At 37.0% G+C, this 25,749-nt stretch overlaps 1 protein-coding gene across 1 annotated transcript in view; it reads left to right on the plus strand.

Moving 5' to 3' along the window:
• Positions 1 to 23,890, plus strand: part of cxadr (CXADR Ig-like cell adhesion molecule) — a 47,103-nt gene extending 23,213 nt beyond the window's left edge. Inside the window, exons 2-7 of the mRNA XM_059540065.1 lie at positions 10,330 to 10,499; positions 17,133 to 17,337; positions 20,947 to 21,102; positions 21,233 to 21,355; positions 21,555 to 21,693; positions 23,259 to 23,890. Of these exons, the coding sequence (XP_059396048.1) occupies positions 10,330 to 10,499; positions 17,133 to 17,337; positions 20,947 to 21,102; positions 21,233 to 21,355; positions 21,555 to 21,693; positions 23,259 to 23,532 (1,067 nt within the window). The 3' untranslated portion in view covers positions 23,533 to 23,890. The remainder of the gene's footprint in view (positions 1 to 10,329; positions 10,500 to 17,132; positions 17,338 to 20,946; positions 21,103 to 21,232; positions 21,356 to 21,554; positions 21,694 to 23,258) is intronic.
• The last annotated feature ends 1,859 nt before the right edge of the window (positions 23,891 to 25,749 follow it).

Raw genomic sequence — 25,749 nt, forward strand, 5'->3', positions numbered from 1 at the left:
TTGCCCAACCTTATTACTGACCTCAAACTTTTAAACAATACTGTACAAGATGATATTGATTACAATTCTGAGTTGAAATTAAATTTAGTTGCTTAAATCTATGAATCCACCTAAAAGTTCAAGAACTACTGCAACATTTTAAGTCCGATCTCACAGAGTGTTGTAATGTTTTTCCTGCTGATCACATGGCAGCCGGCTGACCCGTACATTGACCTGAGAAGTCAGGGAGGATTTTAGTCAACTATTAAACACTTCTTTCATAGTACGTCTGTTGTGTGTCTGTTGGTTTATCTGCATTTTTATTATTACAGTCCAGTAGTCTGTATTTCAGTATGCATATTGTTGAAACTGCTAATTACAGTGTCTGCTGTTTTCAGTGTGCATGCTTGGATAATTTTATTGGAGAGTCCAAATTTGGCCTATTTTGTTAAATTAATTAAACTGCACATGCAGATGGATGTTCATTTAATGGATTTGTCTCTGAATAGTTGTGTTTGCTTGATATATAATAAGTGCTGGAAGTGCTTAAAGCCTTTCTGGGAAACAGAACTTCATAGGATTCCCTGGAATGGTGACAAGGTAACTACACAAGGTATTTGTGAACTCCCATTGTCAGAATAAATCGGTATGCCATATTTTGCTCTGAAACTGCACTCTCTTTTTCTGTCTCATACATACTCTTTTGGAGTTCTGGCTGTGGTCAAAATTCGACTAATGTTCTATACATTAAGCTGTAGAGAAGCCAGGCGCAATGACATTTTGAGGCCAGCCCTCTCTTTCCTAAGCAGCCATTGCTAATAACTCTGAGAAGAGGCCTCGTTATTGCCAAACGAGTTGGGGGCTTTAATCCTTAGTTGAGCAGTATGGTTCAGGAGAGCATGTTCTAGAATGATATTCACGCTCTGTCAGTCTGAGCCCTCCGTGCTCTTGGCCTCTCCAGAAACATGTGTAAGAACTTCAAGCCGTTGTGTGTATGTGTGAGGGTGGGATTATGTGTGCCGGTTTTACATTTGATTGGTGTTGTAGCTCTCAATTAAACAGCTAATGTTTTATATGTGTAGTGTCAGCCACTCTCTGTTCTGCTTTCTGAACATTAGCTCTTAAGTTACTGACCAAAGACCGCAAGTAGTCTGGTTTTGTCAGATTACAAGTACACAAAAATGAAATGCATCCACTTTCAACTTTTCTCCCCTTAGGGAAATCTGGAAGAGCAAGTTTATCATTTTACATCTTCATTCAGTATTTTTCCCACCGGTCTCATTCGAGTTACACCAGACAATCACAGTTGCTCAAATAATATTGTTCACAATGATAACACCCACACATCTTCCTGAAACTTCAGTGTTGTGTTGTGTTTACTTTTTGTATTACAGTTTATTCATGCTCCACATTTGCTGCTTGTCATAAACAAGACATGCAGCAGAAAATTATCCAGAGATAGAGCAGTGTTTATTTTTTAAAGCTGCTTTGTGATTTGTTTAGTTGTTGTGGAAATGGTTTTGATGTGTAATGCAGATGGAAGAGGTCAGTGAACTGTTGGATTTAGTTCCGATTGGGTGTGTCGTTTGATTGTCCAAGTTGTGTATTAGAAACGAAGAGAGTTTGTTTGAGACTGATTGAAAGAGAGAGATAGACTGCGTGGAAATATACATGTGTCTAGATTAGTGTAGGTCCCAGTAGACAGGAGAGATTTATGGAATCAGCAGTCTGTCTCCTGGACTGGCCTATCAGCAAGCACATGATCCTCTTGTGTTTACTTGAATTATAAAGGGTTTGTTCTTGCTAGTACACCTGCTTGGATTCCGATTGTGTTTGAGACCATGATCATATTTGATATCTTAAAAGGATTGGATAGTTCACCCAAAATGTAAAATTCTGTCATTGCTTACTCCTCCTTATGTCATTCCAGACATGTATACGGTAACTTAATAGCTTCTTTACTAAACTTCTGATCTTGTGGTTTTGTTTTTTCCACCCATGGTCTTTTTTTTCCAGTTAATGTACTTGGAATGTGTTGTGACTAAGCTCACACGGAATTTTCACCCGCATAAAAGCTCAGCAGAACTGGAACGCCTGTCATTCACTAAATTCTACACTTCCCCCACTCCGTGCTTGTTTGTTATTTAGATATTCTTGAGAAATTTGCAGGAATTAATGCAAAATCAACACGTTGCCAAAGTATTTGTGGCAGCAGAATAATTCAAAGCATTTCAAATACAGTATGGACAGAATGCAAGTCATTATGGGCTGCTAATTAGTCTCTCTTCTTTAAATAACTCTTGCACACAATGGCAATGCAGTTTGAATCCCTTTGCAGCAGAAAGCCAAATCATGTATTTCCTGTGTAAAGTGTAGGAGTATGTGTCTTAGCCATATACAAAGGGGATTTCAACTATGGGAAAGTGTTGCACTATTTGTGGTGGGGGATGGAGAGTGCGAGTGACCTAAAGGTGGGCAGGAAAAAAATGTAAATGGTTCTGCATTAATTACTGCGTCTGTCTCATGGTTAGGGAGCAGAATAGAGTAGAGAGGAGAGGAAAGGTCACTAGCTCTTTGTCTGAAGGGCAGTGAAAGGAGCGGAGGAGGGAGCTGATGATAAGCAGATGCTAAGAGAAATGAGAGTAATGGCCCATTGACTCAGGCACCTTATAAGATGAATAAACTGCCTCTTGTTCCTTGAGGACGTGAGAGGGAGTCAGACTGGGGCTGATTCAAAAGTCAGAGATTCTCATTGCTTCTTACTGCTAGCCACTGACATCTTTCCTGTTTAGTTCAGCATATTTGATAACAGGACTGTTGCTGAAATGTCATTAGGAGGCATGTATCTATTTACATGTAATAATATAGAAGATGCTTTTATCATAAAATCACGTACAAATGAGATAATGAATGAGCAATTTATTATACTGGAGCCAACAATATAAGCAGCACCACTGCGAACTATGGTACAAATTGTGTTGTTGTTTTTCATGATTCTGGATTAATCGAGGGCTCATATGACAGGTATGTCTAAAATAATTGTTAAATTGACAATGTATAAGCTCATCTCTACTTTTGTTTCTTTGCTCTTACACCACTTGCATATTAATTTCAGCAGTTTTACTGTAAAGTTCAAACTTCTGGGCTAAATCCAGATGATGGTAGTAGGAAGATGTTTTCTTTTGTATTCTAACAAATTAATTCAAAGAGATTGCGATGCTATGTAGAGGAGTGAATTGAGTTATCTTTTTTTTGTGACTAGCTGGCATCTGCTGTATTTTTAAATAAGAACTATCAGCATTTATTAATCCTTCCACCCATCCTGGAAAATGTGCCACATATGCCATGATCCTCTATAGAGCCGTCACACTCTGCTTTGTCATTTTCTTGTACTGTCGGAACCCCAAAATAACTCCCACTCCACTGCTGCTTCTGAAAAAAGCATTTATGTGAGTGAGAGAGAGAGCGCTCAGTTTGCAATTTAACAGTGTACTCAGCCATCCTCGTATGACAACCTAATTACAATTCAAGCTTTGCTGTACTGCATGCAAAACAGCTCTACATGCTGATATGCAGAACAATCCTGTTAGCCTTTGGTATGCATTAACTCTTTTCTGTTTGTCTGTATTCCAGAGGGATCGAAAGATCCTTTCAAGCCTTCCTCCTGTTGCATGTCATATACACAGGAGTAGTGTTGTCACGGTACCAAAATTTCAGTATTTGGTACCGATACAAGTGAAAATCCACGATTATCGTACCAATTCAAAACACACAAAACATGCTAATAAAAAAAATTGACTATACTTTCATTTAATCAAAACTGTGTACATATTTAATTTTAGAGGGGTTTTGAAAACCTAGAGATATTAAGCCAAGAATAAAAAAGTAAGCAAAAAAAAACGCAACTTCTTTTCTGACTGATATGACACGAACAATGTTAAACATTTGTACTTTTTCTGACACGCATATTTTAGATTCACAATTCTTTTAAAAGCCTCTGGCGTGTACAAATAGTAAATATCATCATGTCCTTTTTTTTGTTTTTTTTTGTTGTTTTTTTACTCTAATAAAAGTTATAGACCTTTCCTGTGTGTGGCTCAGATATCGCAGAATTGTGGAAATGTGACGCACAATTTTATCGCTGTTTTATCATTTATAAATGTCCTTGACTTGCTGTCAATCATGTTGACACCATCACACGCACTCTGCTTTTTTCTAACCTTCTCAAACATTCAGACACGCCTGCTCCCATTTATAGTGTATTTTGACTATGCTGGTACAATATTGGAAAAAGAATGCAATATGTAGTTTTTCTGCAATACATATATGGATATGTAAAGAACATAAAGATCCTTAAACCTTTAATTAATTTCCTGTTTGTTATTCTAGTTTTGTTTGTGGCTGCTTCTTAAGTTTGTGGACCCAGGTCTGTTTTTTTAAACTTTGAGATAATGTGTGTTTCTGATCTTCAAATGACTGTAATTGTGGTCTGCGATTTAAAACTGATTGTTAACCCCATAGCTTTTAGTCTTTTGTTTACCATTCACTCACTGTCTGTCCACACTAAACTATTACTCTCCTCTCACTCAACCTCCCCCACTTTTTTGTTTGTATCACTCACTCTTTATCGGCATTACCTTCCCCCTTTTCGTTCATCCCCTCTCTGGCATTCTCAGAATAATGTGTTGCCAGGAGACCAGATTCTCTAACTATTGTGAGCGCACAAATGGGGTCTACAATCAGCAGGGCTGGGGCTCACGGGACCGATGTGAGAGGGAAAGTTTGAGAGAGCGGGAGATAAAAAAACGGGGGACTGGGAGGAGAGGGTCTTGTGGTGGTCTTGTAGCCTCATTCTAGTAGGTCAAATTGCTTTTTCAAACCTCGTAGGATTTGTTGTGTCATGCTCAGCTGGTGGAGGTCAAGAACAGCAAGGCAGAGATGGATATTCTTAGAAGGCCCCCTTATTTTAGACACACATGGTCATCATCCATTACACTTGAGATGCAGCTTTAGTTTTGCGTGGTACCTGGTCATGTGACTAGAAGGGTTTTTTGAGCTTCAAACTTCAGCATGGCACCATGTCTGTTGTTTTTGAGTAGTTTTACATGTGTTTGCCAAGGAAGCAGATCCTAAGTTTGTTCTTGATTTAGTATCTGCCTTATTTTGCTTAATCTCAAGATATTTTAATGGAGGCTTGTACTGTGCATTTTCCATTTCATTAGTGATTACCTAAGCACAAGGTTTATTTTTTTTAAGCTAACTTAGTTGTTATTCTTGTCTGAAAAACTAAAAAAAAAAATGTAATGTACTGAAAAAAGTATGTACACAGTTTGGATTAATTGAAAGCATTGTCAATTTTTTTAATTAGCATGTTTTGTGTTTTGGTTTGGGGCCGAAATTGGTACCGAGAACCTTGGATTTTCACTGGTATTGGTACCCAATACTGAAATTCTGGTACAGTGACAACACTAATACACACTTTAAGAAAAAAAGGTCAAAATGCCCATAAAATGTAAAGATCAATTTAAACTTATTGGAACAGATTAATTTCTTTCAGTGCTGTGAACTGACCAGTACACAGAATATGAAGAATAACAAAAACAAGTTTTACACACACACACCAGTATGTAGAGAGATATTTAACAGGGTTTATTCTTAATTTCATGTTGCAGAAAAATGTGTTAAGAAATTGTGTATGGACTCTTGTTCTTGTTCAAAGTTATCTTCCTGTCCACTGATTTTTGCCTCTTACAAAAACCACAAAGACAGTAAAGGCTTATTTCATGCTTGAGCTTTAGGTGGGCTAAAAATTGAGATTTAAGTTGCAATGTTAAGATAATATTATTTTTTATTACCATTATTTTGATATATGCCTTAGTTTTAGTTTGTAATGTTAAATGGATTTTTTTTATATATAAATATATTTGTATTGGCAAATAAATGCATTAAACCGGTTTAGTTTTAACGGTAAATAATTATGCAATTTCAGCAAAAAAAATATTTATTTTTCTAAAAAGGAATTTTTTGTTAGTTTTTTAGTTTTTAGTTTTTTTTTTTTGAGACCTATCTTATTTTCTCTTGTATATCTAGTATTGAGCTTTAATAAAGAAAAATTACTTCACCGATTACTCGATTAATCAATGTAATAATCAGTAGAATATTACTAAAATAATTGATAGCTACAGCCCTAGATTTTTCATTTCACAAGTCCATCTGTTGGCTCTGTTGAACATGTTATGCATAATTACTGGTGTCCATCAGATGTGTAAACTGTTATCTACCATTTAATTTGCATGATTATAGTTGAGAGATAAAGGGTGGCTTTGATTTGTAGCAGTTTTTTGGTATTATTTTGGTTCTTAAGTCATATCACAGTGAAAAAATAAATAAAATGGAGTTGTGATTAGCATGGTAGTGGAGCACACCACTATAGATTTTAGAGCCAGATTTATGGCTCCAGATGGAGAGGCATAGGTGATTTAAATGAAGTCATGTCCTCAACGCAGCCCTGATCTCAGCTAGAGAGCTGGCTATATTAATTCAAATGAAATGAAATGCAGCCTTCAGCCAGGGTCACCAAAGTATCCATTCGTTTAAAGAATTACTTTGATCACGGGTAAACAAGCATATATTACTGTTAATGGGGGATTTTTGAATGGCCCATACCAACAATATTAATTTGTTGACTGCAGTGGCGCTTTTCATTTTATTCCGTATTCCTTGTGCGATACACATTTGTAATATTTTTCAGCCCCACAAATCAAAGCTGCGGTGATACCCAAGAGAAATTGACACACTGTCATCATAGGTGTGAGATCTAAACGGTTCTCGCTTATATAATGCGGTGTAACACACCCTGCAACTTCATTCAACTGCTTGTGTTATGTGAAATGTCAATTAAAAGCTGATCTACAACCAGGCCCTTGATTGTGACAAAAGAGCAGAACCTCATGGGGCTGATCTGATTAGTAGCCAGACACGTCCTCTATGATGTTCTGATCTCTATGGGAATGGCACTTGTTTTTTTGAAAAACTAGACTTTCTTGTTCTGAAGTTTCAGCTCTGCATCACTGTAAATATCTGAGGGTGGAGTCAGCTCACTGAAACTTCTTTAGAAACATCCCACATGTAATCAGTGCTTGGCCACAATAACTTTTGGTCTTTTATTCATTATCTTTTCATCTATCCGTCTGTCTGCCTATCTATCTATTAGGGCTGGGTAAAAATCAATTTCTCTTTGAATCTATTCTCATTTTTATGAAACAATATTGATTTTTAAATGCTAAGAATCAATTAGCCTAGACTGGTTTCAGTTATTGAATGGAACATTTTAGCCAAATTGCATACAAAAAAAATTATCACAAGCTTTGTTAATTTTGATGAGAAAAAGAGTCTCAGATTTTAGATTTGTACCATTTTATTACAGTATTCAAACAATAAATGGTGTTTTGGGTGTGGTTTAATATGGATTGACAGATCGCTGTAGCATCTCAGTTCAAGAGAAGCAGCAGGGCAATATAACAGCTTGTAAACAGTGTGACATAAGGTTTACCTTAGAAACATTTGGTGACCATAAGCTTGTTAGTCAGTAAGAAAAGTTAAATCTAGAGAGAAACATTTTGCTAAATATATACACAAATATATAATACAAATTAGGGAGGGGTGTTTTCCGCAAATATCACATTCGAATATTTGAGCTCACAAAAAACGAATATTCGAATATTCGTTTATTTAAATTAAGTTTAATTAGACAGACGTTATTTTTCAGCAACATTTATTGTTTCCATCATTTTGAACAAGCTTACACACAATAAGCTTGAACATTACACATCGTGTTTTGTAGCTGAAAACCTTTAACAATGCATGCAAACAAACAAAAGTACAGATTAAAAGCAAAAAAAAAAAAAAGTGAACAAAGAAAAAAAATAAAAAAGTGAACAAAGAAAAAACGTAAAGCAGCCTGCAGCAATTAGGCTATTGTAAAACGTAGCCTACACTTAACTTTGAAACTTTTAAACTGTCAGCAAAATCTTTTTTGCTTTTTTTTCTATTGTTTTACATGTTCTTGTTAAGAAATATGGGCATGTAAACATGATTGGGGAAAGTCGGCTCCTTAGTATGTTATCAGTAAGGCCAGCCGCGGAGAAAACGCGCTCTGACAGCACAGACGTTGGCGGGACTCACAAATAACAGTGTGCTAAGCGAATAAGTTTTGTGAAGCGCTTCATGTTTTCGTTTCACCACTGAATGGGATCCTCATCTGGTGGAATACATGGCTTCAGCAAGAACTGCTCCCACTCGTCTCGGCTTGGCTCTCTGTAATCATCGCTGAAGAACTGGCTCAGCCTTTTCCGACGAGTGGGCATTGCATCCTCTTCATCGTTGGTGGCGGCGGCTGCATCCGCACCACTGGCATCAAGGAAAATACTCTGATAATGTTCAAAAAAGTTTGTTTTTCTTACTTCTCTCATGTTTTCATCGAGAAACCGGAGATGTTTGTGCCGAGGGTCTAGGGCAGAAGCGAGAAGAGGAGTTTTCACTGCATTCTCCAAGTTAGCGGTGTTTATTCATTGCTTGAGAGATGCTGCAACAATGTTCTTCAATTCGGTCACTTTCTGTGATTCTCCACGGCATATTTGAAGTACTGTAGAAGGCCGCAGTTCTTATGGGCTGTTCACATATCGCGTCTTTTACACGCTCAAGTTCATTATTTTCAATGTAGTCGCGCGGTATGCGCGCTCATAATGGAAGCGACGCGGTCGCGATGCGCTCGCGGTGCGTCGCGCCCGTTTATTCCAGGCGCGTCCGCACCGCATTGAGTTAAAAACATCTCAACTTTTCAGAATGCCGCAAGCGCACCGCAGGTCATGTGACAAGAACTAAACATTCAGCTTCATCCTTTCCCGTAACAACATTGAAAGCTCAGCCAAGATGAAGGAACAGCTGATCAAAGCTGTATATGGATTGCCATTTTGAAATAAATTTAGTAGCAGAGCTACTGAAAGTGATTTTTTTGTGCTGCAAATCCATTTATCCTTTGCTGAAATTTCCGCGTCTTCATGGACAGAGCGCGTCATTGTTGCTTAGCAACGGCAGACGCCTCAAGAGCGCTTCTGCCCGAGCGCTTTGGAAAGGAGAAAGCGGTGCGCCTAGCATTTTCCACGCGTTTTCAGGCGCGATATGTGAACGGCCCCTTATTCATTAATTATTTTTTGCTTGCATACATCTTCAAATATGCCGTGGAGACTCACAGAAAGTGACCAAATTAGGTTTTGTGAACCCTTTTTTTTTTTTTTTTTTTTAAATTCGAATATCGTTTTTATTTATCGAATAATTAGAGCAGAACGAATATTCGAATGTTCGACTATCCGTGCACATCCCTAATACAAATACAAATATATATATATAATTTCAACTGTTCTTCAGGGTTTCATTTGTTTGAATAAATCAGTCAAGTTTTTGACAGCCACTATTTACTGTAAATGTTTGTTATAAAAGTTTATGTAATTGTAACTATTATTATAAACTTAAATGAGTGTAATTTAAAGTGTTTGTATATAAATCAGTTAATTTTAACCTTCAGGACGTAGAAACAGCTGACTCTCATGTTCATTTTATAGCATTAGTTGCTGTTTTTTTTTTTCTTGAAAATTTTGCATATTCTGTACCTGATACAGTATTTGTACAGAATAATCAATAATAAATTGAATCGAAATTAAAGCTTATGTATTACTTTGTTACTTTTTAATTATTTATTTGACTTGGTCTCTCATTTATCATCATTTATTATCATTTATTATTATTCACTTGAATATTGAACATGCATATTGCTGGTGTTCCTGACCAGTAAAAGCCATTTATTTACTATGTATCCTCAATCAAGAAGAGCTTTAAAAACTATACTTCAGCCTGTCTGGATTATGGTAGGAAATTATAGTATTCCTGCAGACAGATGCTTTTTTTGAGGTTTAGCTAATGTCTGTACTTATTCTTGAGCTCTGCTCTACAGATCCCTACTGTTGTCTGCTCTGTTAGTAGTCATTTACTAAATTATGTTCATTCCAAGAATAGATTATCTTGGATGTATTCATCTTCAGCTGTAATCAGGTCATGCACACCATGCATATCTTCTCAGACCACAGAATTCAGTCATTGTCTCAAGGATGCTGCTTTGGACAGGCTTTGAGCTATAACTTCCTATAGTGTTATCAGATCCAAACCATGCAATGATGTGAAAATAGCATCCATCCACACATTTACTAAAGAAGCTGATTGTGCAAATGATTCCTTTTGGAAATAATATGTGGCATGTTCATTACTGTTTGAAAGCATTATATTTTCTCTTCTCAGGCCCAGCCTGTGGACTACAGATCACTTCCACTGGCCCCACATCCATTGAGAAAGCCAGTGGAGAGACTGTGAAGCTGGACTGTCAGTTTACTCTCGCTGCTGAGGATTCTGGGCCTCTGGACATTGAGTGGAGCCTGCAGCCCTCTGACAACCAGAAAACAGAGCAAGTGGTGAGTGGACAATGTGATAGTGAATCAGGTTATGAGATATGGTTAATGTCTGTGTAAAAGAGACTATTTCTTTATGTGCTTGGGGAAAACATATTTGATGTCTGCATTATTCAAAAGCCTCTGGGAGGTTTAGTTTGACTTTGTCCCTTGTACTCCATTGCCTCTCTTCCTGTCACAAGTTCTTGTTTTCAGCAAAAACACAAACTCTCAGAACAAGTTTGACTGCCTCTGTTGTCCAAAGCAACACAGTAACATTCTTACTGCACAGTCATCAACAACCACACTTGTACACAGCATTCTAGCTAGAGTTTTAAACAACATCAGAGTCTAACCGGTCAAAAGCTGTATGATTTTTAACTTGATATTCACACACAAGCAGCTCATGATTTGGTGGTTTCAGTGTCACAGAGGTTCGAAGAAAATCTTTGCATCTATGAGTTTGTGTCACTAAAAACATGCATAGGGAATGCAGCATAATTTTCTCAAACTTGTAATTAGAAGCGCATACAAACTGGCTGTTGTCAACAAAAGAGGACCTTTAATGGTTTCTTGTTGTGGTCTAACATTAAAATACAAGCTTAATTTATTTAAAATTTGAAAATGGAGAAATTAAGAGACATAAATACTAGTATTGTAATTTTATTTATGAATTATTATTAGAAATTGCTGTGTTTTTCTTAAAGACTTTGTTACACTGAAATATAATGATAGTAATATTTTAATTTTATTTAATATTTGTTATTTTCTAGTCATTAATATATAATCAAATGATTTTTGGCCACTAAATGTGACCTTGGACTACAAAAGCAGTCTAAGTTTGATTTATACATAATCTAAAAGCTGAATAAATAAGCTTTCCATTTATGTATGGTTTGTTAGGATAGGACAATATTTGGCCGAGATAAAACTATTTGAAATCAGCAAAAATCTAAATATTGAGAAAATTGCCTTTAAATTTGTCCAAATGAAGTTCTTAGCAATGCATATTACTAATCAAGAGTAAAATTTTCATATATTTATGATATGAAATTTACAAATTATCTTCATGGAACATGATCTTTGTTTAATATCCTAATGATTTTTTTCATTAAAAAAAAAAATCTAATTTTGACCCATACAGTGCATTTTTGGCTATTGTTACAAATATACCCCAGCGACTTGAGACTGGTTTTGTGGTCATAGGGTCACAAATGGGTTGCAGTTTTTATCAGAAAACCAAACTTAGAATCCCACATGATTTAACATACTGTATTTATTGAGCATCCCACTTACAATCTGTTTAGAAGTCAAATATTGGAGGTATTTGCGTGTGATTGTCCTTTTAAAGGGGACCTAATCTCCAATGTCTCCAGAGTGTGTATGTGAAGTTTTAACTCAAAATACTTTTCAATAATTTTTTATAGCCTGTTAAAACATGTGAAAGTGAATTTTGCATAATAGGTCCCCTTTTAAGGTTGACCTTTCATTGTACATTTTACCTGCTTTGATCCACAGTGAGCAGGTTCTGGTGTGTGAGCTCCACATCTGTCAGAGGGAAACGCAGCTCACCACATTGAGGGTTTTTTGAACGTGTCATCTTGTTTTAGTGCTCTGTTAAGTTGCTCCCTAGATGGATTTGTGTGGCTTTACATTTAAAGGTCTAGTTTTACTCACATGGATGTCCATTTGAATTTTATTGGTTTTGGCTGAAGTTAGTTGATTGATTGTTTTATATTGATGTTTTCTGTGTACAGTATGTGTCTATGCGCTTATACTTCTCTATGAATTATGGTCTGCAGAGGCACTGCTTTTTCCCCTATGTCCGCACAGATATTATCTCTGTAATATAGACCATAATTAAAGTCTCTCACTTCTTACAGAGGGCTGAGTTTTACCCCAACACTGGACTTGCAGGTAGAGTAAGCAGCCAGATATATGTGTGCTTGTCTGATGCAACCCCTTCATGCAGAGATTACCTCATACTCTTTCTCTCCAGAGATTATGCATTTAGCTGGGGACAGAATTGGGTCAGGAGCCCTCAATGGTCGATCTCTCTTTGGTATCCTTGCACCTTTATTCCTATCTCTCTCTCAACCATGTGCTCTCTCTCCATCTTTTTTTCTTCTCAAAGCTCCTTCATTTCTTCTGTCGTTCTACACCTAATTTTTCATTCTATTTTTATCATTCTCCCTTTCTTCTAACATTTTTGTTCCCCTCAATTGCTCAGTTTGCTGTTTGCTGGGTTGTCCTCATGGGTATAGACCTGCACTCTTCCCCCTCTCTTCTACCAGGCTTTGCCCCAGGACTTGAAATTTGTCTTTGACCCACTTCATAGTTTTTAATGGTTTAAAAAAAGTTGAAGGTTGGACACAGGCTACACATATATTCGAATACATTGCATGATATTCGATATCCGTTCAAATTAGATTTTTCTTAAAAGTGACAGCCCTAGTTTTCATTACCAGTATTTTTTTTGGACTGGTATGTAACTGGGTCAGTACCAGACTACCGCTAAGCTTTAGGACCATCAATACCATTATTGATACTTGCGTTGTTTTAACTCCATATACTTCAAAGTTAATTGCAAATTAGAAGTTGCTGCTTGTCATTTTCCTTCACTGAATGATGGGGCCGACGTTTGCTCAATGTGGGTTTGATACTCATGTGCGATGTGTGTTTGCGTACAATCAGTCATTGCAGAAAGATTGAAACGTTCGAAAGTGTGGGTTCACTCTACAAAACTAAGCGACACCAGTGTCAGATGCAATATATGCAGTAGTGTAATAGCGAACAAAGGAGGCAACACTAGTAATATAATGAAACATTTACTAACAAAACCCAACGTCTATCTCTCACGGCACCAGCTCCAACTGAAACTCACGAGACCTACACATCAAATGTTAATTCAGCGGTAGAGTTACACTCACGAGACACTGCACTTATTCGCAATCACAAAAGTACATTATTTGTGTGTGCTTTAAAGCCTTGCCTGTTAAACATTTCATTTGCGTGCTGTTCTGATGTGCTTATTCAGAACATGTACACTTGAAGCGATCGTAATATTACACTAAAAAGCCGGTCAAACAGCACCTGATTACTTATCTTAATTATCGTCTGATTGCACTAATACTGTCAAAAACACACAAGGTTTACATATAAAAACAGTTAGTTATGTCTAAAATGAAAGTAAACCTAGAGAAATGGATGGGTGAAGCTCTTAAAGGGACAGTACCAAACATGCTACCAATAAGCCGATTGTCATTAAAGGAGTGGTACACCCAAAAATGTTAATTGTCATTTATTTAATCGTCATGTTGTACCAAACCTGTAGTAATTTCTTTTTTCTTTGGTTTCCCACATTCTTCAAAATAACTTTTATGTTCAACAGAAGAAACCTACTCATTCAGGTTTAAAATGACTTGAGAGTGAGTAAATAAGATCATTTTCATTTTTACGTGAACTATTCATTTAATGTAAAAAAAAAAAATAAACAGAGAAAAATAACTTGACTGAAGAACTTTAATGCAGTTGCTAAAATTCAGCAGTATTAAAATAACTTTTCACATCATCTCTTTTTGCAACAAATAGTATTGATAACCGTATTGATAAGTACTGGTATTGATAAGCTGTATCGCTATCAGTATCGGTAAAATGTAAACTATACCCATCCCTATTTATAATGTTACAAAAGATTTGATTTTAAATCTATAAATTCATCAAATAATCCTGAAATAAAATGTATCATGGTTTCCACAAAGATATTAAGCAGGACAACAGTTTTATCATCACAATATTTCTGTTTTTACAGGATGTTTGGGTCTTCCTTCACTGATTGGCCTTGAAAAGCTATTAAATGAGAGAAAAATGAAAGGAGTTTGAAACAAAGACCAACTGACTTTTCAGTGTTTGGTTTATCTTAGACACATCCATTCTTTTTCATCTCTCACTTTTGATCCAAGATAAAAGAAAAGGGCTTGACACTACACAAAGACACAAGGCTGCTTTTTGTAGGAAAATAAATTTTCCCCTGTATTCAACAACATTTCCTATTTTTTTGAGTGCAAGAACTGAAAAGAATAGATTCAACCTTGAATGCAGAACCCAATTTCCAATGATTGTGTTCATTGTGAAGGTCTTTGGGACACAGTGAAGCATGAATGATTTTCTTGTTTGTGGGACGCTGTTGACAAGTTGACGAATTCCATACAAAACTGCATTGGTCATTAGTGTAAGCATTTATATTGAAAAAGGGGTGGGAATTGGGGGTGACACTCACTGTACATGCATTGTGGCTCCATAATCTCTTACACAGCATCTGCAATTGCACAATAGTCACACTGTGATTGAGTCTGAGAGGGACATTGGGAAACGCAAAACAAAAGGAGATCATTTAGAAAATAGAAGCAAACATGCAGTGATTTTATCATTGCTTTTTTACACACAAAAAGGAGATAAGATTGTTTTGAATGACCCCAGTTGCTGTTTTTGCATTGATTGGAAAATTTGTGTTTTGATATCTGTAAGTGTAAGTGAGAGAAATGGTGTTTAGTTCATTTGAATAGTTTAATTCAACATAAATTGCCATTTGCTTTTAATTATAAAGTTGAGGGTAAGGTTTTTTTGTTTTTGAAAATGTCTCTGATGCTCACAAATGGCTCATAATATGAATTACGATTTTAAAATAAACTGTTTTCTATTTGAATATATTTTAAGTTGTAATGTATTCCTGTTGCAACATACCAACACTGTTAAAAAGATTCAAAAGTACAGCATTTAGTTTGATATGGAAATATTTTGTAAGATGATAAATGACTTTACTTTTGATCAATTTGATACATCCTTGTTGGAAAAAAAAGTATTAAATTATAAAAAAAAAAAAAATAGTAATCTGTAATATACAAAATAAAAGGTAGAGGACCTTGTTTTATCCATCTGGAATTGAAAAAAAAAACCAACAGAAAATTGCGTAATGAGTTTGCTAGCGTAATGCCTAAATAACATTTGAACTAACTTAACATTTTAAAGATATTTCTGGGAAATGGGAACTGGCAATTCAATACATTTGTAAATTCAGATTACAAACAAATTCTCTTTGGACCAGGAATATGCATTATAAGAAGTAAAATAAGGTACTTTTTAGTACTGTATGGTTAGCAATGTATAAGCTGTGGTGGTTGGCATGTACTAGTTTCCAGTAGCAGATACTGTGAGTCAGAGCAGCATCTGTGGTTGTGCAGTGAGGTTAGACACTGATGTAGACAGGCAAGCCTACAGAAACTGCCTGGACTGGAAAGCAGACTGATTTTGTAACACAGGTGACTCAGTGCTGCTTTGCATTTCAAAAAAGCCTGATGTGGCCCTGGAGGAAGTGCATATACCTACAGGCATACGCATACACACACACTCAAGTGTAAACAAGATGCACAAGTAAACCTATGCACACTTTGATTTTAAAGTGACACAGTGTCCTTAACTTGTAGATGGTGGTAAAACAGCACATGAACAATAGTTAGTCTTTACTATGGAGGGTGTCAAAGCCAAAATGAAATGAAAATAGCATTTTTTTTTTTCTGTGTTGTAACGTACGTCTGAGTGTAACAGGTTATTGAAAAATATAGAATATAGGGCAGGAATTTGGTTCTGTCCATAAATTTTATTTTGTATCTTTTGTTCTCTGCCTTGAGCAGACCTTGTTTTGACTTTTTGAATTGAATTGCATTATAGTGCCTGTATGATGTAGCTACAGGCAGTTGTCCTTATCCCTCTTTTATTATATTGTAGTTATTATGTTTGGACATGGGGTGATTTTATAGACATTGTTGGCTGTTTCCTTGAAATCCTGTTGCCAGACTCCAGGTGGCATGGACTAGTCATGTTTACTAAGTGGTAATTTGGACCAGATGCTCTGAGATTCTGCAGATGTTTGGATGTAAGGGATAATAAGAATGAGGGAGAGGTCTTGCTTTTCCCCCTTCATTTTGTTTTCTATTTCTTTCTCCACTGTGTCCTGAATATTGTCTGATACATTCATTAGGATTCTAAGTGTCTCCGAGCTCTTGCTCCATTGCCCTGAGGTGCGTTCTCAGGACTGCTGCGTATGAAGCAAGACTGTCACCCCTCCGTCATCATGGAAATGAAGTAGTGTGGGTGGGGTCTGTTGAATGGATCCCATATTTTCCCTCCATGGGTGACAAGAGTCTGTGCATGTCTCTATCTGTGTTTGTACTAAGTGTGTGTGTCTTATATCCAGACCTGTACTGTCCCTTAAAATGTAGCATTTTGAGAAAGAAGAATGCATTGACGATTGCCTCATTTAAAATATACCTTCTGGTGACAGGTGTTGACGTAGCCTCACAAGAACGCTACTGTTTAGGTTGTAGCATTGAAAGGGCAAATAATTCACTTGTGCTGAAGGATGTTTTTAAGACAAAAGGGAGCACTGTATTTGTCTATGTCCAACATTCAAAAGCAGAAAAGGTTTTAGGTTTAGGTTTTAGTCTGAATGTGATCATTAGTTTGACCGTTCACTGATACCTACACTGCACCACCAACAGTTGTTAAATTGAAATGTTGAGTAACATTTCACCAATACACAAGTTTTGCTTACTAAAACATGATTCTTTTGTTTTTGTCCTCTCTCGTTCCTTCCTTCAGGTGATTGTGTACTCGGGTGACAGGGCCTTTGAACACTACTATGAACCTCTTAAAGGAAGAGTCCACTTCAACTCCCCTGACCCTAAAAATGGTGATGCCTCTATGAACATCATGGGTCTGAAAGCAACCGACACAGGAACCTATCAGTGCAAGGTGAAAAAGGTTCCTGGTATCGGCAGCAGGAAGGTCCTCCTAACCGTCATGGGTGAGTGGAAAAATATAACTTTAGCTGAAAGTGGCATTTACAAGCTTATCTTGACAACCAATCTCTAATCCTGTCTATACAAATATGCTTGCCTTTTTGAGAAAAAGCACTCCATTTTTTTGTTCTTCTGGAAGGTGAGCTATAAAACTTAAGGGAAAGTCCTGACTGACAATGTATTGATCTGCACCATAAATGCACAATAAAGTTTGATTTCACAGGCCCTCTGACATTCCTTTCAAGGTCTGCATTGATCGATGTCAGCAGCAAGTGTAACATCAGTGCTGCTTCATGTGTGAAATATCACCTGTTCCTTGTTGTGTTAACTAGTGCCAGCACAGAAATGCCCTAAGCAAACATGCACACCAAACAAGGCCATCAGAAGCACTCCCCAAACATTATGATGACAATGACGTCACCTCCCGAAACTCAGTAACCACAAAACCAAGATGTGTATTTGCATTGCAGATGCATGGATAGCAATACCTGTGAGATTAACAAAAAGGAACAGGAAAAAGGTTTTAATAGAAGTGAAATACAGTATTAAATGGATCATCCACCAAGTGATCTGTGGTGTGCTAATATTTTTCAAAGTAGCCAAAAATATTATTTTATTTATTATGAATATGATTGGCAAAATGATTGGGCAATTACAAATTAATAAGTTTAATAATTGAGTTTCCACAAAAATATCAGTAAGCAGAACTGTTTTTATTGATAATATGAAATCAGCAGGTTGAGGTTCTTTTTAATTGTAATAATTTTTACCAATATTACTGTTTTACTGTATTTTTTTTATCAAATAAATGCAGCCTTGGTGAGCATAAGACCACAAACTTTTGAATGTGTATTTTATGTTAGTTTATCATATTATTTACCTTACTTAATGGAGTGTTCAGTTGCATTTAGTTTTTGCTCTAGTATTCAGAATCTTTACATTTCACTGGTTTTGACCAAAGACAAATTAGTGAAAATGGTTGATTGATTAATCAGTGTCAGTTCGTGAACCAGCGATTGGTTAGGCAAAATACTTTATTGGACTTAAACTCCACTAATTTATTAAAATGAAGGACTGTTTGGCAAGAGCTGACCCGATGACTTGAGGTGGACCACAGTAAGACAGATGGAAGGACACAGATTGGTTGTGCTCTCAGCAGTTGATAAATGCAGCTGTTCTCTTTTTGCCTGTTCCCTTCATTGTCCACCCTCATCCTATCGCTGATGACCGTGGGGACTCTGTACCTGCATTTGGAGCAGATGCTGTCTGGCTGCGTGCGTGTGTTCCTTACTAAACGCGTCTCCATCAGAGATAGCCGTTCAAGGGCATTCACTTGAAGGGGCTGTATATGTGCTACATTGCCACCTCAGAGATACGGCTCTGCTCTAGTGATGCAGAAATAGAGAAACACAACGCTTTTAGTTGGCAAATTTGTTCTCCACCAGACAACTTTATATAGGTTTAGGTACAGTTTAGGCATGTAGTTTAAAGGGTTTACTGACATCTGCTCTATTTGAGTATTATTTATATACTGTTAAAGTTTTTGTTAATATTTTGAATTAGCTTTTATTTTATATTTTCAGTTTATTTTATTATATTACAAATTTCAGTTTTTATTAATTTTGCGCTTTTGTCATTTTTATATATTTAAAAAATATTTCGATGTAATTATTATATTTATTTATGTTTGTCATTTTAGGACTTATTTTAGTTTTTGTACTTATTTTAATTGAATTAGATGCCAATGGAAATTTCTATTTTTTTATATTTAAATTTTCAGCTAATATTTGTTTTATTTTAGCTTCATTTCAGTTATTGAAAATTATTTTAATAGTTTGCTAGCAATAATAACAATGCTGCTCACTTCACAAAGACTGAAGACAAGCTTTTTCAAGATTGTTAACTTTGAGGGAACTATCTAGTGTTCAGGGTGGATAAAGTAAATTCGCCTTTTCCCAGACAGCAGAAAATAAAACTGCTTGACCTTTTCTTTTCACGCCTTTATGCGTCTATAGTTGCATCGGGCAGTTTGACTTTTTTTTTATTCTTGTTTTTCTTCTCGCCTTTATGACAAGTCAAGTGTGATCACCTCAAAATACCGACATGATTGCCTCGGTCACACTGCTAAGCTGTAAAATTAATAATAATAACAAACTGTTTTTCTCAAAATAATGGATACAGATTGTATGTGTGTGGGGGAGTTGGTTAAGCATGTGCATTAGTCAGTCTACACCTTGATTTTTCCTGCCCACCTGTCCGTCATCACACATTTAATTTCTCCATCAGAGGAAGCTGCAGTGCTCTGACCCCTCATCCTATTAAATTGCTGTTCAGTCCTGCCTGCTGTTAATCCTCAGGTCTCTAAGCCTCTGTCCCAGCAGCCCCAGAGATCTGTTTTTAAAGCTTCTATTATCAAACGATGATGCCGATGGAGACTCAAATGCCAACACCCTTCCCAAGGTTGAGAGGAATCACAGAGACAGCGACTATCGACATTCTTCTGTCTGTCTTGCCCTCTATCTCTTTATTTGTGTGGACTCTGTCTCCCTCTCGTTCTGTCTCTTTGGCCTCCTTACATGGTGCTCTGTATCTGTCTCCTCCTGGTTTTAATTTGAAGTTTTGTTTGTCTTTGAATTCTCATGTCATCTCCTGCCAAGCGAGGAGGGGGTCTGTTTGTGCAGGCTTTGGTTTCTACAAAGAGCTCTCTATGTTCTTCACCCACCCCCATCCAATCTCTCACTGTCTTTCCACGTCTCTATCCCTCCCTCCCTTTCTTCCTTCCTTATATACATACTGTAGATTTCACCCACTTTCCCTGCTGTTTTTAATGCATATCTCTTTAGAAAACACATGCTGTCTGTCTTACAATACCCAGCAACTTTCCCACCCTCTTCTTCTGCCTTTGTTCGGTCTTTCATCTCAAAGAATGTTGACACCCTCTGCGCTCTGATTTTAATTAAGTTGATTGACAGCACCTGTAATAGCAGCAGCTGTATCCATTACTGTGATCATGGCTTCCTATGCTGTGATTATGATGCAGCGATAATGAATATGGGTGGAGTGTGAAAGAAGGGCCTCAGGAACTCATCCTTTTTGTCCATGATGCACCATATGCTAGATGGGAGATGATATTTGAGCTTTTAGCTGGTCAGAGGGGAATGATAATATTTTCCTCCTTGAGATACTTGCCTAAACTTGTGGTATCATGCATAACTTTGCTAAACTCATATGTACTCCGTAGATTTGTATGCACAAGTCAATATACACTTTGTACAGATGTGTTTAGAAATCTTTAGCATGATATCCTGTAACCTTAAATTAGTTTTATGCCTTTGTTTATTATCTTTTATGCATAATTTGTTTTTTGTTGTTAACTTAAATACTTTTAGTTCTTACTATTATTAACACTACTAATTATTTAAAAATAATATTCAAATTTTATTCACGGAAAATTAATTGATTTCACCATGTGATTGGAACGGTTTATATTGCTGACTGATAAGTCTGCAAATTGAAATAGCACAAATGTAGCATTTATACATGAAACTGCTGGCCCTTTTAGTAAGTTTTTCTTTTTTTCTAATGATCTCATCTTCCTGTTTCCTCTTCCACAGTGCGCCCCTCTAAACCCAGATGTTATGCAGAGGGTCAGACTCATGTGGGGAAAGATATGGTGTTGAGATGTAGCTCTGTGGAGGGCACACAACCACTGCAGTACATTTGGGAAAGAACCACAGGCAATAAACTTCTGCCACCCCTGGCAGTGCTAGGTAAATTCCTTTGAGTCATGTACTTTTGAATTTTTATTTATTTATTTATTTTTTTAATAATTTTTATAAACTCTCATACTCTGTCAGAAGTCTCAGTTAAAATGAAGAATTTGTCTGCTGCTGTGCACAGATCCAGTCGGGGGCACCATGAGTCTGAGGAACGCGACTGAGGCAGCTTCAGGAACGTACAAATGCATTGCTAAAAACCGTATTGGAACAGAAGAGTGTTTGGTGGAGGCCAACATCACACAACGTGAGTCTTCATAAGCCTGCCTATTCCTGTTTTAAGATTAAAATAGCAAAGTCAGAATTTCAGCCAACATCCAAGGTGGTGCATCTTTTGTCATTCACTCATTGTCTGACTATAGTAATGTGGTGAATGGGCTTATGGGTTACGTCTTAGACTCTAAACTTGTTTAATTTAAAGTCTCTTTCTCTCTGTTTTTTTGCAGCCCCAAACACAGCTGGCGTCATCGCAGGTGTAGTAATCTGCATTCTGCTGGTTCTCATTCTTCTCGCCCTCCTCCTCTTCTGCTGCTGCCGTGCCCGCAACAAGAAGAAGTACGAGAAGGAGATTGCCTATGAGATCAGGTACTGCACACACACTTGAACATAATCCACTGGCATGTCTATGTGAACCTTTTCCAAGAAGACCCCAATTAATCATATAAATAAGGAGTTCTTGAGAAAAACACCTGTTAGTGTAATTCACCCAGAAACACGCTGAATTATAAGAACCAGCTGCTTCTCCCAACTGACATACTGTCTGGTACCAACGGTCTTCAGTCTAATAACGAAAGGAACAAGAATGAAAGAGAAAGGGAGCTCTTGGCCCAGATGCCATTTAGTACATCACTGTCCCTATAACTGTTTGTTTTACTCAGCCTCTTCATCCAATCACAGGCCTGCCCTTTGCTCACTAATGACCAAACAAAGCTGATGGGCAGCGAAACTGACTAGTGATGGCGTCACTCTTCCTTTCTTACCCCTTTTGTCTTCAAATGAAAGGCTGGTGTAATCAGTTTTGTGCGTATGTTTGTTCAGTTGATTCCTGCTCTGTCAGTGCCTCCCCCCTCCTGTCCCTCTCTCGCTCCCCCGACCTATTGAAATGGCATTCCTCTCTGTGAAGGGGCAGGCCCTGTATTAGGCCCCCCTTGGACCCCAGCACTGGACACTCTGTCTGGGAGGCATGTGCTGCCTCACATAGCCCATGACAAAAGAGAATTATCCAAATAAGCCAGCTTCTCTTAGAGGAGACCCTGCTGTCTCGCTCTCGTTTGCTGTATTCTGTGCTGTAATGGATTATTGCTGCTGAATACTTGTTCATTTGGAGGATGGGGGAAGAGCAGGCCCGATGGGCTACATTGGAAATGCATCCATAGCCTTATTCAGCCAATATGAGGCCTGAGTGGCAAAGCACCAGAACAAACCAAACAATCTTGACTCAGCTGTAATTCTAGCCTAATTGTGCCCATTCCTCCCCGTGTCAAAGTCTGATTGTGGGGCATAGGGATATGTTTTGTTTGGATTGACCTGTACACAGTGAAGGGGTTTTGACTTTCTAATGAAGCATGCTTTCAAACTCAATTAAAAAAATGTTGTATTTCAGTGAGATTTAACTTTTGTTTTGGTTTGAAAATTGCCTAGTTACTGCTACATTGTAAGAAAAAAGAAAAATGTTCTAACAAATACTGTTCTTTTTAACGGTTCATCCAAAAAAATTAAAATAATGAAATAGAGAACTGTTATTTTAAGTTGAAGCAATATTTCACAATATTAAAATTTTTACTGTATCTTTGAACATATAAAAGCAAACTTGATGAACATACAAGACTTTTCAAAAACATTTTAAACAATTCTTAACAACCCCAAACTTTTGAACAGTAGTGTATTTACAAAACTGGATAAATTTAGTCTGCTAAATCAGCCATATGGTGCAACCAACAAAGTTTTTTCTAACCAACAAGCAAAACAAACAAGCAAATGGGAAAAACAGTAATAATGCAGTATAATAGAGTGTTTTACCTATGTAAATGTTGCAATTTGTAAAATGTACAGAAATCTTTCTACAGTGTTTATTTTTTTAAGTGCAGAAAGAATTCTGATGGGTTCCCTCACTGTATTTATTTGAACACTATTCCCCCCCCCCCCCACAGAGAGGATGTCCCCGCTCCAAAGAGTCGTGTTTCCACTGCACGCAGTTTCACCAGCGTGGGCAGCCAGCGCTCCTCTCTGGGCTCCATGTCTCCCTCCAACCTGCATGAGTACACCAAGCCCCAGTATGACAAGATACCCTCTGAAGAGTACGAGAGGCCCCCTAGTCACGCCCCTATTCCCCCACCAAGCAGAATGGCCGGCCCCAACCTCAGCCGCATGGGGGCCATCCCTGTCATGGTCCCTGCCCAGAACAGGGATGGATCCATTGTGTAAATCTGAACTGGGATCATTCTCCATTTAATTTAGACTGTCACTATTCTATTCATTGTTCTAACGGAATTTGTGAAGGAGCAAATGAAGGTTTCTGCAGAGAGTCGAACTCGGCTGTACCATCTCTGATAATACAATTTGACTCTCAGAACTTCAACACACATTAACAAAAAACTTTATTCAATAGAATGCAGAAAGGTGATTGATTCATCTGCTCCTGTTTTGTTAATTATACAATGCATGATGTTCTTTTTTCTTTTTAAAAATAGAAGGCCCTGTCTAATATAAGGCACTTGAATTGTTTGCCTATTAAGTGATCTCCAGAGATAAAATGAAACCCATTGAACTAAATTAAATGTATGTAGAACAAACCATAGTTCTTGGCTTTAGATGAAAACCCCCAAGCTATTTGTGATTCTTTTTGCTTTTTTATCAGTTTGGCATTTTCAGGCAACTTTAAACCATTTATCTATGACACTTATCTCTTCATGCTATAAAAGCCTGGTAAAGATTTACTCAAAAACTGTGAAAAAAATATGTGGGTTGGCTTTGGTTTTTCTGGATGAGAAAAATGTTTCAAAAAAATATAAAAGCATTTGTTTGGATTGAAAATTATTTCCATGCGATGTGTGTATATATGAACATGAAATTGATTTATCTGACAGTGAGCTAATACTGTGATTCTTAACCTGCTTTGATTTTCATGGACCATTTGGTAGTTGTAAACTCCCATCGGTACATGTCAGTGTAATTCGTGTTCAAGTCTCTGATTGGTTGTTTGCTTGTTCCCCAAACCCGCAGCATAGTCATAGTCATCAAAATAAGTAAGATTAAAGGGTTTATTTCAAAAGATACTCAAGCTGGGTGGTAAAATATGGTTCACTGAGCAATCAGACTTTGGCAAGTTTGAAGACCAGCGGCACCATTCACCACCACTCCTCTGCCAGGCCAGAAAAGCTGATCACAGATGTCTGAGATGCTAATCCTAAACCTGCATTTGGCCTGGTTCAATTTATCCCGCTTTAAAGCTGTTTGTCATTTTGATATGTTAATTTGTAGTTGATTTATTAGACGAAGGACATTTAATTGAAGGATTTGTTCATGACACAATTTAAACCAATTGAAGGAGGTCAACTTAATGAAAGATTATCCATAGATTTTTAAAAGACTTGAATGTTTATGAATGGTGTATTGATTAGGATTAGTCTTAAGTCAACGTATTCACCACCGTGAGTGTCACCAGTCTTTCTTATGGTTTGGGTTACTGTATATTTCATCCCACAGGGTCACCCTAATGTTCACTCTGTGCCTTTTTTAACTTTGGGTGTAATGAACTGGTGTCACTAGTGGGTCCATGTCAGCAGTGCAAGTTAATAACACATGAACAATTATAAAATAATCATCATTTTAAGCATCTTTTGATTAAGGATGAGTAATGCAGATTTTAACGTTGCATGATTTGTTGCCAGTTTCTGTGCAACCCATATTACTCGATATATTGATAGATGTATAATGAACTGTTGTTGGTTTTTTTTTTTGGTTTTTTTTCATAAATGCTGGATTTGGTCTCATGAGAGGGTATTGTGTATGCTAACAGCTATATGCTGTCTGTCTGTCTGTCTTGTCTGTCTCTTGTACACAAATAGCAGTCTTATCACAATCTGCTTGTCTTTTGACCAGGGTTCCTGTTGAATGTGTAAATATATTTACTGTAATGTTTGATTGCGTTAGTCTTTACGGCTGTAATATGCTGCCGCTTGGGCTGTGAATTTGATGAAGGACAAGAGCATGATCAGGCTAATCATCCACCATCTGGGTAAGGTATTATTAACATTTAATATGCATATGCTGTTATTACCTAAAAGCACACACACTTGTGATTTCCCTGGCTTTTATTTAAGCCTGTAAGAATAGAGTTGCTGTTACAGGATCAGTTCAGCTTGTTTAAACAATGAGACTAATGCCAGTGTAAACATGGAAATCTGATCTTTGATCAGCAGTCCTTTACTGCTAGCTGTGCGAATTGACATCCTTGAACCGAATCATCTGTTTTCTGTTTGGATGGGGCCCATTTGGTATTTCTTTACAGTAGAGGTTAGGCTGGTTCTCTATACAGTGCCATTTAAAGAGATAGATACTTTCCTTATAATAAGAGACAACCAATGATTATTAACTGTAGATGTTTTCTTTAAAAAACTGTATACTAATATTAACTTTTTG

The sequence above is a fragment of the Carassius carassius genome, chromosome 45 (genome assembly GCF_963082965.1).
Source record: "Carassius carassius chromosome 45, fCarCar2.1, whole genome shotgun sequence".
Lineage (NCBI taxonomy): Eukaryota > Metazoa > Chordata > Actinopteri > Cypriniformes > Cyprinidae > Carassius > Carassius carassius.